Below are 17,779 nucleotides of genomic sequence, written 5' to 3'. Positions count from 1 at the left end.
GAACTGATGCCAGAATTTTATCAGCCAGTGTGCTAACATAAAAATGTTTTTGGAACGGTGTAATTTGAAGACATTCTGATTATCGAGTAAGTAAGTGGAAAACATCAATAATCTTATTTGGATTCAACTTCTGACAGGGGATTATTTGGAACCTAAGGTTGATACAAACAAGTGGAATAAGAAAGCAGTAGCTCAGTCGTGGCAATGCTAAAATTGGACTGTAAGAACTGATGTTTGTTAAAGAGAAAGCTGCACATGATAGAGTATGGAATATTAAAATGCACTTTCTCTAGGCCTTGAAATTAAATCTTTGCTTCTCACTTGGAGGTCTATAGCCTCCTCTTTGTTTTTTCTCGGTTTATCTGCTTTAGGTTTAGTCTAGCGGTTTGTTCAACAACCCCCTTATTCTGAGCCTCCTTACACTATATTCCCCTTTACTGGCTTTCTGTGTCTGCAGCTGATTCAGGCTTTACACTCTCCTTGTGCACAACCTGCCTCCGCTTCGGTTTTAGGCAAATAGAATCTCTTCTCTCCTTTTGTCACTGCTTCATTTCCTCTTGTATCACTTTGAATCACAGATGTCTTTCACCAGCATTACCATTTAACAAGCTCTAGTTTCTATTCTGTGAAGTACCTGCCTTATTCATCATTTGGAAAAACTATTTCTTAAGTGACCTTTTTTTCACAATAATATTCTTGCCTCTATGAACATGAATTTCTCTAAGTGTAAGGTCTGTAGGGCAGAGGTCGGGAATAATGACTGCACTTTTTAATTAGAATATCTATGGGATTGAAAAGTTGATTTTTTTTTTCCAGGTGTTTAAATGTTTTTCTTATTCGTGCAAATCTCAGCCAAAAATATAGGAAAAGAAACACTGATGCAGAGCAATGGAGATAGGTGCATAGCCATGACTGTCAAGAGATGTCAAGAGGATGAGGCCAGACTCTTTTCAGTGGTGTCCGGGGACGGGACAATGGGCACAATCTGGAACACAGGAAGTTCCACCTAAATATGAGGAAAAAAATTCTTCCCTTTGAGGATGACAGAGCACTGAAAGAGACTGCCCAGAGAGGTTGTAGAGTCTCCATCTCTGAAGGCATTCAAAACCCACCTGAACTCTGTCCTGTGCAGCCTGTTTTAGGTGATCCTGCTCTGGCAGGAGGGTTGGACTAGATGATCACCAGAAGTCCCTTCCAATCCCTACCATGCTGTGATACTCCTCTACCTGCACACAGAGCTGTGGTCTGGAAGCTGTGCAGGCACAGTTGCTGCAAACATCGGCCTGAGCTAATAAATCCTGCTTATTCCACTTGTCTGTAATTAAGGAGTTTACCGTTGCAAACACTTAAGTCTGCAAGTAGGAACTCATTCCACCAAATGCAGTAAGACAACTTATTACAGAGGGCACATTTTATATTTACAGCATAATATAAATACTTTATGGTGGTAATAACAGAAAAAGAAAAGTGATTCTCAAAGAGAAAAAGGTCTGACACACTTATTAAACCAGTATGATTTGGAAATGACTCTGTAGGAGATGGTAGAGATGTGTCAATAGGAAATTCTCTCTTTCCTTTTTCTTCCTTTTTTGTAGAAAGACTTCCACAAGTACAAAGTTATTCTATCTTTCAAAATCTTTGGTTTCCTTACAAAAATATGGAGGTGCAAACAACTAAAACAGAGTTGAATTGCATGGGATATATAGAGGCTTAGCCCCATGTTTACTGGTGCTTAAAATATATGAAATCAGGCAGTTAAAATGCAGAGACACTGACAAACCATATGGAAGAGAGTTATCAAGAGTTTTCAAGCAATACAGTTTTTGTTGTTTCACCCTGTGCTATACACTGCAGCTAAAATGTGGTGAACCTGTTGTGATAAATTGTAGACGTAGACTTATGTAATGTATTCAAGGTCAGATTTCATTGTGAAAAAAGAGGAAAAAAGTAACTAGTTCTCCAGGCCCTTGGTAATGATATGCCAGGCCAAACAACATTTTAAAACAAAAGTGACATTCTCATTGATCATGGTATCTAGTGTACTATTACATTAAATTGCTGTTTAATTCATATGTCTTCAGGTAGTTGCAGTCACTGTCCAAGGAGTCCCAGAGAGTGTTCAGCCACCAGACGTCAGTGCTTTGAACTCAACAGCATTACATTTAAGCTGGATTGCACCCAAGAAACCAAATGGCATCATCAGAGAGTACCAGATCAGTCAAGTAGGGAAAGGACTTATATACACTGACGCTGCAAACAGTATGCAGTACACAGTATCAGGTAAGGAGGCAGAGTTCTCTGACAGGGTAATGGGCTGTTCTTAAGATATAAAACAGTAGTAGCATATTAAAAAAGCTACTTGTCAGTAACTTTTAAATCCCCATCACTGTGCACAGATTAGAATGCTTTATCATGACTTAACATATCTTAATTTTTTTTTCAAACCCTTTCATTTCTGGCTGCTGTTTCTTAAAAAAATAATGGATTGAATTTAAAAATTTTAAAATAAATCTATTCATCTTGATTCAAGATGCATGCTTCGTGGTGTGCTCAAGGTCTCAGAAACTCTGTGTATGCTTGCTGTCTATTAACACAAATTCAACTTTCTCTTTTACCATCACTAATGTGCACTAGTGCAGTTGAAGCTGCTACTGCTGCTGTGAATGCGCAGCAGTGTAGCAGCAAGAAGGATCCAGTGCTTTATGCCTAAGATAATAAAAAGGGAAGGAAGACAGAAAGGGAAAGATCCTGTATTCTGTTTATAATCTTATATATTGCTTATATATAATTTTCTACATTCTTGGTGAAATTTCACGTGTGTGTGTATATATCTGAAATAAGTTTTTGTCAAGGGATTTTGGGGGAAGATTTGACTTACACCTCAAATGTATTCTTTTCACATATTCAATTCTCAGTTATATTTATATTACACTGATGTGTAATATAAATTAGTTCAGTTATATTACACTGAAGCAAAATTATTCTTAGAAATGTTTCTGTTGAACTCAAAACTGAAACAAACATTCTGGAATATCTTTTTTCACTTTGACCTCACGTTGCTCATCAAATTCTTGTATCTTTGATTTTTTGAGTTCATACTTGCATTATTTTTTCCCTTCACCCTCCCCCTGAGCAGGAAATGTGGAGATTCATATATTATATGCATTATATGATAGCCACCCACAGAGTAGAAGCTGACTTAGGGCATATATACAATTTATGTGGCACTCTCACCCACCCCTCAAAGTATGATTCCTGAGTCAGAGTGAATCCCTTAGCGCTTTAAAAGAGTTCATCCTTGCTGTAGTCATTCATAGAGGAGTAAAGAATTGCTGTTCCTCTTTGACATATCATGCTCAAGTGTGAAATTCATCAACTGTATATTAAACCTGTCTCCATATTCAGTGCTTCTGGACATGAGATATTAACTAGAGCATGCCTGTTGGTGGTATGTGTTTTGGAATCACTGTTTCTACTGTGAAGAACGCCTACAAAGGAGGAAGGAGTTATCAAACCCATTTGAAAAAGACTTCTCATGCTGCCACTTCCTTCCCAAAAGACAGTTATATGTCCAGAGTAACTGAGATTTTAATGCAAACAATACTGGTTTTCTTAGCAGTTCCAAGGCAGAAGAAATGAAATTACCTTAAGATAAACAACAGTCTTTTTTCTTTTTGCATTCCTGTTCTGTAAACACACTGTCCAATGCTGCCATGTTAAGCCAGGAGTGACATAAGTGATTGTTTTGCCCTGATGGGAAATCAAATCTTGTGCTGTTTTCTGTGGGAGCTTCCTTGGGTAATAATGTGGAATTCATGACAGCAATCTAGAAATGTTGATAATTATTGTTTTCTAAATTAAAAGAAAAAGATAAAACAGTCAAATATATTTCAGATCTATTCTCAAATGTTTGAACTGTTGTCTTATTCCCTCTGGATGTTAGTTACAATTTTCTCATAATCTTTTTTTTTTTCCTTCTTTTTTTCTCCCCTCCAAACTGTCTGCTTCTCCCCGAGCAACTGTTGAACATTAATGAAGCTGTAGCATTAGTATTTCTTGAGACTTTGAATCTAGGGTCTTGCAAATAGCAGACGAAAAGGCTAGCACCTTGCCACTGCACCATTGTCTTGCTGCTTATTTTTAATTACATCAAAGCTTTGGAAACATGATCCCACAAATGCTTTGTGGGAATAGTGGTGAATGTGCTCATCATGTGAAATCCATAAATTGCTTATAATCCTCTCAAGATGTTAAAAAAAGCATTAAGTAATTGAAGACAGGAAGTCCTCAGTTAATTATTTAGAGGTGTTATCAATGCTTTAAGCAAACTGAAGCATTTTCTGCTATCTCACTGAGTTGAATGCCACTGGGACCTAGGGGCAGCAGCCATCATCTTCTCATATTCTCTAATGCAAACAGCACATGGCAGCTTGTCAATAAAAGACCTTTTTATATCATTTATTACTGAACACTTCCACTACCCTGTACAGAACAATTTGGATGACAGTTATGGCATTGTTTCACTTTGTGTTACTACTACTTTACAAATGGGCCTGCTAATGCTTTGCAGTGGGGGCCAGAGGGTAGGACTGAAGAAAGTAATTAGGGGAATTGTAAAAGAAAGCTAAGAGTGCCCTCTTCAGCAGCAGCAGGTGGGTTTATAGCAAAGATTCTTCTCAACTCCCCCTTTTTAGTACACTAAATACAATATCCCAAGTAAGAGGCTTTATCAAGAATGGTAGAATTGGTCACCTTTAGGTAAAAGCCAAGCAAGATCATCAATGTTTACTTTAGTAAAAGAAACAGGAATAAGAAATACTTTATGAGTGAATGTTTTGAAATTCTTCCTCTGAAGGTATTCTTCATTTCAGGGTAGTGAAAACTGAAAAGATACAGAAATGTCATCACTGGTCAACTCTATTTCTATGTAGCACTGAATCATTAATAATAATGATTAATCTAAAGGAAACTCTTGGGGAGTGGAGGGGTTGTACGAGGCTATGGTCAGCAATTTGACATCTTTCTGAATAAAATTCCCATGGTGAGGCCCAGGAGCTTTAGCCTAGGCAGTAATTACTGACCTCACTGGAGCCATATGCACAAAGGGAGAGAAGGAGCATCAGAAGGAATTGATTTGGCTAAGAGAAGAATTAATTCTTAAAAAATGCAGTTTCACAGCCTTTTGGGAAATGACAAATGCTGCAATAATAAAATAGATTGTTAAGTTGTTGTTGTTGTTTTTTTTTTTTAAAAAAGGCATAAAAAACCCCTCCACAATAATAGACCAGAAAAGAAGTATCCTCTAGTGAACAATCAAATAAAGAAATTGGAAAAGCAAAATGCTGTTTATGTTTCAAGATTATCTAACATGCTATTATTTTTATTATTCACCTACATAGGTTTGCACAGAGCCTTCCAAAGCATGCATAAGACATGGTATATAATGCAAAGCTTTAATAATCTAGATAAAAATCTGCTGTGGCTGCTCCATGTATGACTAGAGGTTTCAGGTACCAGAATTTCACCGATAAATTTAGTGAAACCATGTGCTCTTTTTTTAATGCCCATTTTTCTCTTTAAAGTGTAGTTGTAAATGAGTATTGCTTTATTATGCATGTTTCCTTTAAAAGTGAACATGACTCCCTTTAGGGGAATTCAAGTAATTTGTTGCCACAGTAATCTTTTCTATCCTGAAATGTTAAATACTTGGCTTTCCTCCATGCCTTTGCCTCTCTCTAGTCTGCAACTGTCATTTTCTCCCTTCTTACTTTTATACGCAGCGTTCAGATGATTTTTCTTCTCCTCCAGTTCATGATTAGGTTACAGCCAGGGCTGTCCCTCTGAGTCATCTCTTTATTTTCTCTCCTTTGCGTCTTGTTCAATTTGTAAGCAGCCTGCATGTCTTCCATTCTGTAATTTACCTTTCTACATAATTGTTGCTTATTCTTTCTCTTTAGTTGTTTGTAATATATTTTAATTTAAATATCTCTGTAACAGCTATAAGCAAGGGTTTGTTTATAAACAAAGATCTTGCCCAGACCTTTTTTTGTGTGTCACAGAATTGCATTGTTCATGAAGTAATTACACTTAGGCACATGAGCTACATCAAAAGTATGTTGCCAAGGTCGCAAAGCCAAGCACTTAAAAATTGACCTGTATATTACTTATGAATTGACCTGTATAATCCTAATTCAGCCTCTTTCACACAAGCAGTCTGTGTTACACAGCAGCATAGTCATTTGTACATAGGGTTGCTGCCTCATTCAGTCCACATGCTGTGTCTCTCGAACAAAAATAAAGGCAGACTGCTGTATGTAGGACTGCTGTTTCAGCTTCTGCTATGTTGGGTAGGTTTATTCCTTCAGGGAATCTCAGTGTAGATGGGCCTAATTCTGTGCTTATTTTTAAGCAGAGCTAAATTTCCCTTCTTCTTGGCAGAAGCCCAAAGTTTGTGTGACCATGGAGCACAGTGAGGGAGGCAAGGGGGATGGTGCCAACCCAGAGGCATAGCATGTGGGTCACAGTGGGGCTGGTGGCATGGGCCACCAAGAGGAAGAAAGGAGAAGGGACAGTGTCCTGAGAGAATGGCCAAGTGGCAGCACACAGGGCAGCCTTGCTGCTGCAGCGCACTCCCACCTCAGCTCTCAGTCAAGCTGCTGCCAGCATCCCCTGGGGCTTTCTCCCAGCCCTGCCTATGCGTCCAGGACACCATTTCAGCCCAGCCTACTGCCCCCCATCCTCAGTCACAGCTGTGCCAGCCTCCAGTCCTGCCCTGCCCAGCAAGCCACAGCCACCCACAGGCCTGTGTCCCAGCTTAGGGAATTGGCTGGGCTCAGGCTCTGCCCAACATGCTCTGCTCCCCAGCTGGGGTGTTGGGACAGGCCATGGCAGCTCACATAATTCCTGTGGGATGCCAGAGCAAAAAGCTACACTGAATGAAGTATGGGACAGCCTGGAGGAGAGACAGTCACTGGATCAAGTTGACTTCTGAACAGTTGGCTTCTGTCCTGGCTCTGCAGGGCATTCATTTCTGTTCAGGCTGTCGTACTGAGGAAGACACTACTCAAGCTTTCACAGCTTGTCACAACTATGTCTTCTTTATTTTATGGACACCCTGCCTGAGACCTGAGGCCTGAATTGCTAATTTCTGAGCTTTCAGAGCTGCAGCTGAAAGCACCAGCAGTTGTGCTAAGATATATAAAGTTTTGCATAACAGCAGGTACTCTGACAGCCAGGTCCCTGGCATCCCAAATGGCCTCCTGGCAGGTCCAGTGACATTTTTGTTTCTCATTCTCTTCCTGTCTGCATCTTGTTTCTGGTACAGCATTAAGCCATTTGCAGTGCTCAGCTGGTTGGTGTTAAAAAAGCAACTGTATGCTTTAGGGATGGATGCTGCAGAAGTCTCAAATTACATACAGTTAGGCAGCCATAGAGACCACGTACTGGAGGGAATTTTAGATAGGACTCTGCCACAACCTTTATAGGAAAGGGGTCAATTTGTTTGCACAGTGTCCTAAAGCTGAGATTTCCTAGTTTATAAGTATCCAGTGCTGCAATTGTAATATTTTCATAGAGTTTTTGTGAATAATTTGCTGCTTCTTGTACTGTTTATCCCCTGTTAATTCAGGAACAGGAACTTTTGGTAATGGATTATGAGATGTCAATAAGAGGGTCCCTGAAAATATATAAGAGAGGTTTTCAGTGTCTGTGCCTGGTAATATAATTTTTAAGATCAAAAGAGTGGTTTAGCAAAGACCTCGTAACCAGGGCTGGAGCATGCTCTGTGAGAATGTCTGATCAGCCACTAAAGCTGAGCTCTGAGATGTTCAAGCTCGCAGAGGTCTGCATCTTTAACAATCTAACTGTAAGAAGAATTAATGGGTGTGCAGAAATGGCTATTTTAAAAACTTAGTAACAGCCAAATTTTGGGTACAGTTTTATGAGTAGTCCTCAAGTCAGATTCTATAGCTGTTGGCAACTTGATGTCAAATCCAAAGTCATTGACACACAGCACGAGGGCATTTGAAAATTTCCAAGGAAAGGTCAGCACAATGTATTCTGGTTTAGTCTCATGCAAGGATGTCCAACATAGAAGATTTGAGCCAAAAAAATATTTTTTAAAAATAGGTTGTGAGCCCTGCTTCTCACTACTTTATTGTACTTAGAGTAAAATGTTGTAACAGGGAAAAATTGAACAAACAGAAGTTGGAAAGGGAGCAAGAACAGAGTATCTTTGGACTTGCTTGCAATGTAGTAGATTTCATGTTAAAGTAAGAGAGTATTTTACATTTAAAGTAAGAGAGTTAGCTTTTCTTATTGTTGCAAATATATTTGTAATAAATTTTCAAAGCATTGCAGGCTCTTCAGCTTTTCAAGTCCAAAACTCTAAGCAATTACACTTTCAGGTGCTTATGTGTTGGAAGCCTTTGAACTTCTGTGGCCGTTACCAGTGATGGAGATTATGTCAATGCCAAGGTGCCTTTCAGTTACTTTTTAACCATTTAGTACAGGTGGAAGCATAGGTTAAAAATATTCCAAACAAAAAAGCAGTCAAACAAATAAAACAAAAAGTCCCACTTTAGACTGTTGTCTAAACTTTGAGATGGTAATCTGGGCTGAGATGTGGACTGTTGTTACTAGGATGCAAGTGCCACCTAAGCTAATTGATTTGTAGCTAATTCAGATGTCTGTATGAGGGCCATCCATAGATCTACTAGTGTTGACAAACATTCAACCTGAATTGTTTTCTCAGGTCTTTTAAACTAATAGAGGATATATATCTAATCGAGCAAGAACATTTTAGTATTATTCAGGTGTAAAATAAGAATGAGTCATGGTTTGCCAAAAGTAATCAAAGCTACCTTTAAGTCCAATAGCTTTCTGTGTAGTGATACAAGTCTTGGGATTCCTGATGTCAACATCCAGTCTAACCTCTGTTTGCTCTTTTTAGGTCTGCAGCCATACACTAATTACAGCTTCATGCTTACTGCATGCACATCTGCTGGGTGCACTTCTAGCCAACCACTTTCAGGTCAAACTTTACAAGCTGCTCCTCATGGTAAGGGAAAAAGGCATTCTAACAGAAGTACAAAGAGATGGTCATATGGGCTTGTGTTTTCTGATGGTTTAACAAGGAGCAAAGCTCCCCTATTATCCATCAAACTATCATGTATGAATTTACACAAGAGAATCTGTATCTTTAAGTTACCGAGGTTAGAATTAGCAGATGCTTATTTTCTTTAAAGGACAAATAAGTATGCACAGACAACTTGGCATATAGAGACTGCAGCCTTTGGCCTTGATCTCCATTAATCTGTAGGTTTAGTTGGTTGCATTTGATATAGGTTAAATTCAGAAAGTGCGTTAAATTCTGTCATTCTCTCTGGTGATGTTTTATGCTTTGCTGAAAACCACAGCACAAACTGTGGGAAAGGGAAAAAATGCCTTTATGTTTCTGTCATAAAATTAAAATAGTGTCATTATGATGTTAACAGGGGTATGGCCAAACCCTCATCATATCATAGTCAGCTCAACAGAAGTGGAAATCTACTGGAGTGAACCAAAGAAACCCAACGGACTCATTACACAGTATCGATTATTTCGTGATGGAGAAGAGGTTTTCCTGGGTGGCAGTACAGACCTGAATTTCACAGATGTTAACCTGCAGCCTAACAGTAGGTAAGACATGTGAAACTGCCCTGGTAATATGTGAAAGGTGTTCAAAACATATGTGTAAATCTGTTTTTGAAGTGTACAAAATATGTTACTCCTTCAACAAAAGAAAAATCTCGACCAATATTACTTAAATACTGCAAGCATAGTTAAAGGACTTTTAGGAGCCTTCCAAACATTGCAAATTGTTAAAGGACTTCTCTTTTTTTCTTTTGTGAGAATAGGTCATTCTGGTTCAAGGAGGGGGAATGCTTTTTTTTTTCCTTGCATGGCTGGTTGTTGTTGGCTCACTGGTTGGTTGTTTTTTTTTTTTTTTCCCTCATGAAATACATGTAGAAAAATGTAAGTCTTTATACGGCAGGCAAAACTTGCATATGGTTTAAAATATTTCTGGGCATATTGAACATACTGGCTCAAAAGTGGCAGGTGCTGATACTTTTATAGAAGCCATTCTGAAATGGGTTTGGAATCTTTTTGGGTAAATACTTCTATCTCTTATGTAAGATAATTTGAATTGACATTAAAATTATGATGATGATAAGAGTTCATTTTCTCACAGTAGGAAAATTTAAAGGTGAAAATCTTCACTAATATGGTATTTGTAGTACTCTGTATATTCGCTTTAAATTGGTGAAGATGGAAATGTTTTATTACTGATATGCCTAAAGCTTCTAACCGTAGTGTCTACTGATCTTTTTGTGTTTGCGCAGATATGTTTACCAGCTGGAAGCCAGCACTTGGGGCGGCAGCAACACTAGTGATAAATATGTTATACAAACACCAGTAGGAACGCCAGAGAAAATTCATGTCCCATATAATGTCACAGTAATTGATGCATATTCTGTATTTCTAGCTTGGGACATGCCAGGTAAAAATGTATTTCTGTGTATTACTTTGTATCAAAATGAAAGGATGGAAAAAATAGTATATTCAGGCAGGCAGCTGAATCATTCTGATATTTTATTCTTCATATTTGCTTTTAGAGTTTGTGTCATTTAAATAACTGGTATCTAAGGCTGGTGTTTCCTAGCGACATATTATTTTAATAATATTGACATATATACTTGACATGGGTATTGTGAGGATTAGCTGATCAAAAACCTATATGTTAATTTTATCTTGTAAACTATTATTGAGTGCCAGTATTAAGGGAGGGTGGGGGGCTGGAACTGCATTGAAAATAAATTTTCCCTTCTGTTCAGACCAACCTTTTGGGTTGATGATATCTTGATAGCTATCACCAAAATTAAAATGTCCAGTTGTCCTGCAGAGATAGAATGCTGAGGTCCTTTGTCAAAAGGTGTTAAAAGTACAACACAGAGATCCTGTGCTGGCTTTGACCCGACTGAGAAAATGGTATTCATCGTACCATTGTAGAGTTATATGGACATGTTAACTTGCATGTGACCTTGTGGGTCAATAAAGGCCCAGAAATGCTTTTCCTCTTGTTACTTTTTTCCTGAACATCACCAGGTTTTCTTGGTCTGCTACAGAGATAGGCTAAGAAGGAATAATTGAACAACAGCATCATCTGATATGAGAGACTGTGCTCTGTTTCATTAATATAGTTCATAAGTTAAGTGAATGGTGTACTTTATTGATGTTATAAAAGTGATATGCCATAGTTATTGCAGGACAATAGGAGCATTGTAAATGAACAATTTTCTGTCTAGTGTAGTTCATCTCTGGCAAGTTGTTTTCCAACTTTTAGATAATATTTTATTCAGTTAAAATTTAGTCAATTTTGTAAAAAAATTCAATTGCTTACATGTTGCAATGGCAGCAATATGTGTTTTATCAATGAACTGAGGGAAGTTTTTGATGACTCTTCTTCCTAATTATTTAAGATTTTCTCTCCTTGCATAGCAGTCACAGTAGAGTCGATTGGCATTAAAAATAAAGTCACCCAGAGAAAGTATTTTACCTTCAAGGCTGGGATCACAAGTTTTGTGGCTGTGCTTAGCAGCATTCACCCTACCCATTTAAGCAATGATTAATAAATCTATAATACCCTGAGCTGTCAATCTTTTAGTTTTCAGAAGCACAAAATCCATTATAGAAATGCTATAATATATGAAAAAGATTAAAATCTTAAATTAAACTTTTTCCCCTACCGCCTGAAAGGATTTAGAACCCAGCAGAAGGCAGGTGAATTCGAATGGCATATAATCTACAGTTGGTTTTATTGGAAAGTGACTCATGCTGTATTATAGTTCTGATAATGAATAGAATTTAATGTACAAAATATTCAGCAACATTATAAATAGGTTTAAAACACAAGAATGTACTGGAAATGCATAAACTTGTGAAGAGTGGGGTGTTTCCCATAAAAGCTTGCCCTTGTTGTTCTAGACCTTTTCCAGCTGCTCAAATTCCCGTTACTTGCAGCAGGTTACAAGCCTGCCAGGAGAATCGGGCTGTGTGTAGTACATTTGGTTATGTTGCAAATAAGATTGTGCATACAAAGGTTCATGTATTCCTGAACCACACCATCAGAGGGGTGAGGAGGAGGCTGGACTCCGTGGAGGATGCAGCAACTATGTATTCATATGACTGTAGGGATCATTCTCCTCAGTCCTTCCCATGTACTGAGGCACACCTTGAAGACTTATCTCTTGCTTTCGTGGATATTTGGTGACTCCGTCCCTTCCTCTGCCTTCCCATTGTGGGGCAAATTTTCAGGTTTTAAGTATAAATAAGGAATTGTTTTTCAGACAGTGCCCCTGTTGGATAGACAGGAAGGCAAAACTCGCTGTCCTTTTGCTATGGCACCTCAGGACCACCTGCTGGTCATTCTTACAGGAATAGGGAGTACTAACAGCAGAGAAAGTTTACCAAATGGTCTGATTTTTCTAAGAGAAGAAGAAAGGCTGCAGGGGATGCCAGTGGAGGTTTATTGTGGATGTTCTGATCTTTTGCAATGGCATACACGCAGCTAACTTAGTCCTATGCATGCAGAACTCTGGGACCATGTACATCTTGGTAGGATTAGCCAAACGTCTACAACTTTTTATCCTTATTTAGGTCATTGTGTGTAACTTTTGTTTTTCTGATATATTTTTTTCTCTGCCTGTGAAACCCTGTTTCACAATAGGCTCTATTGAGATAACATAGGTTTCTCTTACAAATCTAGACTGCAGCTTCTCTTAAAAAGGTTGGCAGTGTCTCTTGAATGAGAGTTGTTTTAATTGATACAGTCTCCATGAAAAAAGGGCTTTTTTTAAACCAAGCTTTTATGAGAGGGTAGTTGATCATACTGTATTCCTCTCTGTAGATATCAGGGATGCTTCGGCATTCTATATCTTATCTGCTATAACAAATTTGGATCAAATACCCACTCTCAGGATTAATTATGGGCATCATATTACACAGACCTTCGTTTTGGATGGCTTTAATTATAGTGTTTCAGCATCTGAAATGTATCTAAATCTTACAGCTTTATAGATGTGTAACATTTCAAAACTCCTGACTTTACTAAATAACAAGGTGGCCAAGTAGTAGTTAAAGTGATGGATTCAGAAAGAATTCTTGACACACCTCACTCACTATGGAAAATAGGACTTTATTTTCTGAAATAGGTATCCCATTATCTTGTGTTGCATTGCCTCAGTGCGCAGACCTCAAAGGTACGGTACATTTCACTGACACGCTACAGGAGGATTTGTTACAATTATTATGGAACAACTATTAGTGGTATGGATAGAAGCTGAAAAACTGAATGAAAAACACCCGACCACATAATTCTCCCAAGGCATACATATGAATGTTATCGATAGGTAGGCAGGTAGCCATCATGCATTTCAACTCATTGACAACCCCACTGGTCCTCACTGGGGGTCTGATTCTCCTAAACATGGTCAGTTACTGGTGATAACATGAAAGCTGAATGTGTTCAAAGGAAATAGGATGCTGTTCTCGGCTCATACCTTGCTACATACGTTAAGGATCATCTGGATTAAAATGTCTTCTTTCATCATGTTGTAATGCTACTTCATACACGTCTGAGTTGTCTTATCAGTTAGAATGAAAGTTGTATAACATTTCTTGATTCCTAATTTATTCTTCTGAGGATCAGTTTTGGTATTTGAGTGACATGTATTTGTCTCTCAGCTTCCCCAGCTATCCTAGCTTCTCCTTTATTAGAGACTAAGTTCTACTTTTACCAACCCCATGTCATATTTTCTCCTTTCTGTTTTCTCATGTAAATTACTGTTTCTTCCACATCACTGTACGACAGTTTATCCGATCTCAATGGCTAAATATCTGCCTCTTGAAAGCAGTCAGCATCTTCAGCTGTTACTGTCTTCAGAGTCTTGATGGGAATACTTCATAAAGCAAGAATGAGATATTTGGATATTTGCAGCTTAAGTACTTGGTATCAGGAAGCCAAACAGATTTATCTTTTTTTTATTTTGTGAAGCTAAAGTATAGCTTTTATTTGTTTTATAATAAAAGATATGACATTCTTATTTTAGTACTTGTTTACAATAAGTGAAATATTTCAACTATTTTACTTTAATTGTGACTGGGTTTCACATCAAATGAACAATTCTCCAGAAATTGACTTCAAATAGATTTTTAGTAACTGGTCTGTAAAATGGACTGTGGCTTTTCCTCCCCAATTCTAAGCATCTTGTGCTGCAAATTCTATTTTATGAGCTACCCTAGTTTTGAAGCTCACAGAGCCGTCAGACCTAATTTGCAGAGTTTTGCACAGAATTGTCCATTAGCTGTTATCTAAATATGCCCACAAAAACATGGTTTAGTTTGATTGACTTGTCCCATTGCAAAATGTGCACCTGCTGTGAAATGAAGTCACAGAGAAAAAAAAAGTGGAATAATTTAACTTTTTTATTTGTAAAGGTAATCAGGGTTTTTCTGATTACATCTTAACTTCATAAATGTTAAATAACCTATCAGCATCTAGTTGTTGTAAATTATGAAAAAGAGTATTGCTGGGAATATTAACCAACTAAATCCTTGTTCTTTAGTGAACATGAAAATGTGTTATGGCAGGTTGTCATTGTGCTCATGGTAACTTTGACACCAAATAACAAAACTGCCATTTGCACTTAGGGTAAATTGGTTCACTTGTGCTTTTACGGTTCCTTTTATTCTGACATAAATTTATGAACTCTGGAACTAACCAAGTCGTGTGGTTTCCCAGCTGACTTTAACAAATATGCCCATTTCGTTTCCTTCAGTCATCAGAGCACGCAAGGTAGTAGTTCCAGACTGGCTGCAGATGCTGAAGGCTATTCTGGAAGAAAGGGTTTCTTTTACAAGTTTCTGTACTATATGAGTATATTTTTTATTATTATTTTTCAGATTATAAAGTGATTTTTTGATCATAGCATTCAATTAATTCCATCAAATTGTAGAATTGGAATTTTTCAGCATGTTTACTTAGGTTTATTTACAATTTCATATTCACCGAGAATATGATTTCTCCAGAGTATATTTATTATTGGTATCATTCCTAATATATTGCAACACTTCACAATGTTTTAAGATTTTGAGGTTTTGTTTTAGGTCTTTTAGCATTTCTGCTGAGATACTGACAGAGAGTTGGACATGGATAGGTCACTTAATCTGAAATAAGTGTCCTTCACTGCATATTGATGGCTACCTTCAGCTGTCCTCATTTAAATGAGTTTTTCTGGCTGAAATGTTTGGTCTGCTGTCTGGACTGGAGAAGAAGGGGACCTTAACTGCAACATTGAAGAAAAGGTTTATGTTTGATGTGCTGCCTACCATCTCAAGCTCTTACATTTGGATATTCTGTTGCGTCTTTTACAGGCACTCTAATTATAGCAGGGGGGGACATAATATAACTTCAATTACTGGTGTAATTGAACAATACATGCTCAAGTGTGCTCTTTCAGAGCATTTTTTCTTCCATATATCACATGAAAAAAAATTTGTTTCAGAAGCCATCTTCTTCAAGATCACCTCAGAAGTTTGCTCTGTTACACCCTGCCCATCTTTAAAAATTGTGGTTTTGTTATTCCATTATTAATGATTAGATTTGGGTATTTTCACTGAAACACTGAAAAAGGAAAATTTTTCAGTGGGATTTTTGCACTTTCTGTCTCCTTCTCTCTTCACCTCTAATATCTTTTTCTTCCTGTAAGCTGAGCAGTTGAATAAGATTGAAGTCATGCCTCCACTTCAGGGCTAATTTCTCAGCTTTTTAGTGTAACAGCATTTCCTTTGTCTAGTATCCAGTGAGGCAGCAACATCTTATTTCGTTGGGATTTTTATGTCCTCTTTTTCTTCTGAGAATTGTAAAAACTTGGTATTTCAAAGATTTTTCTGATCTTCCGAAGTATATCAGTTGTTTATAGTATCACAAAGAAACTGGAAATCTTTCTGATTTCTTGTAAACTTTTTTTTTCTTTTGTTAATGTCCATACTCACATACATACTTAGTTTAAAAAAAAAAATCTATCTAAAAGATGCACAACAATGGGGGGAAGGGGGAGTGGGGAATGCTCTTTTTAGCTTTAGGGTAGTCATATCAACAAATGCTTTATCAGAAAAGGACAAAAACCACAATTAGGAGGAAGAATGGAGTTGTTTTCCAAAGTTACAATTGGAAAGATTTTCAAGATCTGGAAAGTCTCAGAATTGCTCATAGGCATCTGGTTCTTGGTGCAATCACAAAGACATCTCTGTGACATCTAAACTAGATGAGTTGAAAGAGGAATGTGCTCTTGCTAATCAGATACATCTTGACTCATTTCAGACAGGTACATCGTCTACTTTTTTTTTTTTTCTACTTTGTTCTTAAGTCCGTGCCTTACATGACTGCAGAATGAAGGAAACACACTTAACAGGCACTCTTCTTTGGTTATTCTCTTGGTTTTATGAGATTGCTTCTGTCAGCATAGAACACACTATAGTGGATAAAAAATAAAACCCCTACAGCCCATTTCCTAATTACAAAGCAAACCCAACCCAAACAAAAAAAACCAAAACCAAAACCAACCCTTCAGAAGTCATGTGGGAGGAAACAAAAGGAGACCCAGGAAGCCCTGCTAATCATTTTGCGGGGATGGCATACAGCTTACATGTTGTCATGAAAATTTTTTTTCAGCTTCTCAACAAAACTGGAAAATTAAGAATTGACAGCACAGAGAGAGGAATAGATGAGGAAAACGTTTGAATTAAAACAAAACAGTAAAAAATGAGGTTTTTTTTCTTCAACGAAAACTAAAACCTGACTGTGTTTTTATGTCAGTTGAAATAATATGTTTGTGGGCTCAAGATAGAGTGTATTGTACTTTACTGATAAAGCAGGCTAAGAACCTGCACTCAGCTACTGCTGCTGGGCTAACAAGGGATAATTTGCTGAATGGTGGCAATTCCCTTTTTTGATCATATGACTCTATATTCAAAGAGCAGTGCTTAGTAGCTGTTGCCCCTACAAAATAAAGAAATAAAAGCCGTCTGGTTCCCAGCCATAAGGTCACTCTTCCCAGAAGTATCAATTGCAACACAGGCATTGACTGAATTGAATTTTTGTTTTTAACTAGGAACTGTTATGTCTGTCTTCCAGTTGTGATCTGCAGATGGATCTGTTTCAGTTTATAATTAAATGGTTATAGTTTCCAAAAGACGTATTAGTTAAAACCTCCGGAGGGGGCTTACATTTAAAATTGCATATGATGAATGCCTCTTTGAAGTTGTCCTGCACTGTTCTTAGTATTTCAGATAATCACTGGTTCTTCTCTGTTTCACAACAGGGACATTCACAGCCAGTGTGCCTTTGGAATACAATGTGTTACTAAATGCAAGCAGTCCCACTCTAATGGTGAAGCCAGTGGGACGTAAAAACGTTGCTTTTGTCGATGGCCTAGATCCCTACACCCTGTATGAGATAAGAATACAAGCATGCCAGAATGGTAAGAAGATTTTAAGAGGCTTGTATCTGTGACTGGAAAGGAATGGAGATTTTCCAGATAGACTCAACTCAGCAAAACAGATACAATCTTATTCCTACTTGGAGTCTAATGTTTACCTAGTAAGAAAGAAAGCCTAGCACTGAATGAAACATTAAATATTTCTCCATGCTATATCATGAATATTTTAAATGGAGATTTAA

At 37.6% G+C, this 17,779-nt stretch overlaps 1 protein-coding gene across 1 annotated transcript in view; it reads left to right on the top strand.

Moving 5' to 3' along the window:
- Positions 1-17,779, top strand: part of USH2A (usherin) — a 385,041-nt gene that overhangs the window by 302,334 nt on the left and 64,928 nt on the right. The window contains exons 54-58 of the mRNA XM_084261650.1: positions 2,086-2,280; positions 8,951-9,058; positions 9,495-9,678; positions 10,383-10,540; positions 17,421-17,579. Coding sequence (XP_084117776.1) covers positions 2,086-2,280; positions 8,951-9,058; positions 9,495-9,678; positions 10,383-10,540; positions 17,421-17,579 — 804 coding nt within the window. The remainder of the gene's footprint in view (positions 1-2,085; positions 2,281-8,950; positions 9,059-9,494; positions 9,679-10,382; positions 10,541-17,420; positions 17,580-17,779) is intronic.

The sequence above is a fragment of the Gallinula chloropus genome (assembly GCF_964237585.1).
Source record: "Gallinula chloropus genome assembly, chromosome: 3".
Lineage (NCBI taxonomy): Eukaryota > Metazoa > Chordata > Aves > Gruiformes > Rallidae > Gallinula > Gallinula chloropus.
Note: the sequence above shows the minus strand (reverse complement) of the source record. Positions and strands in the feature narration are given on the sequence as shown.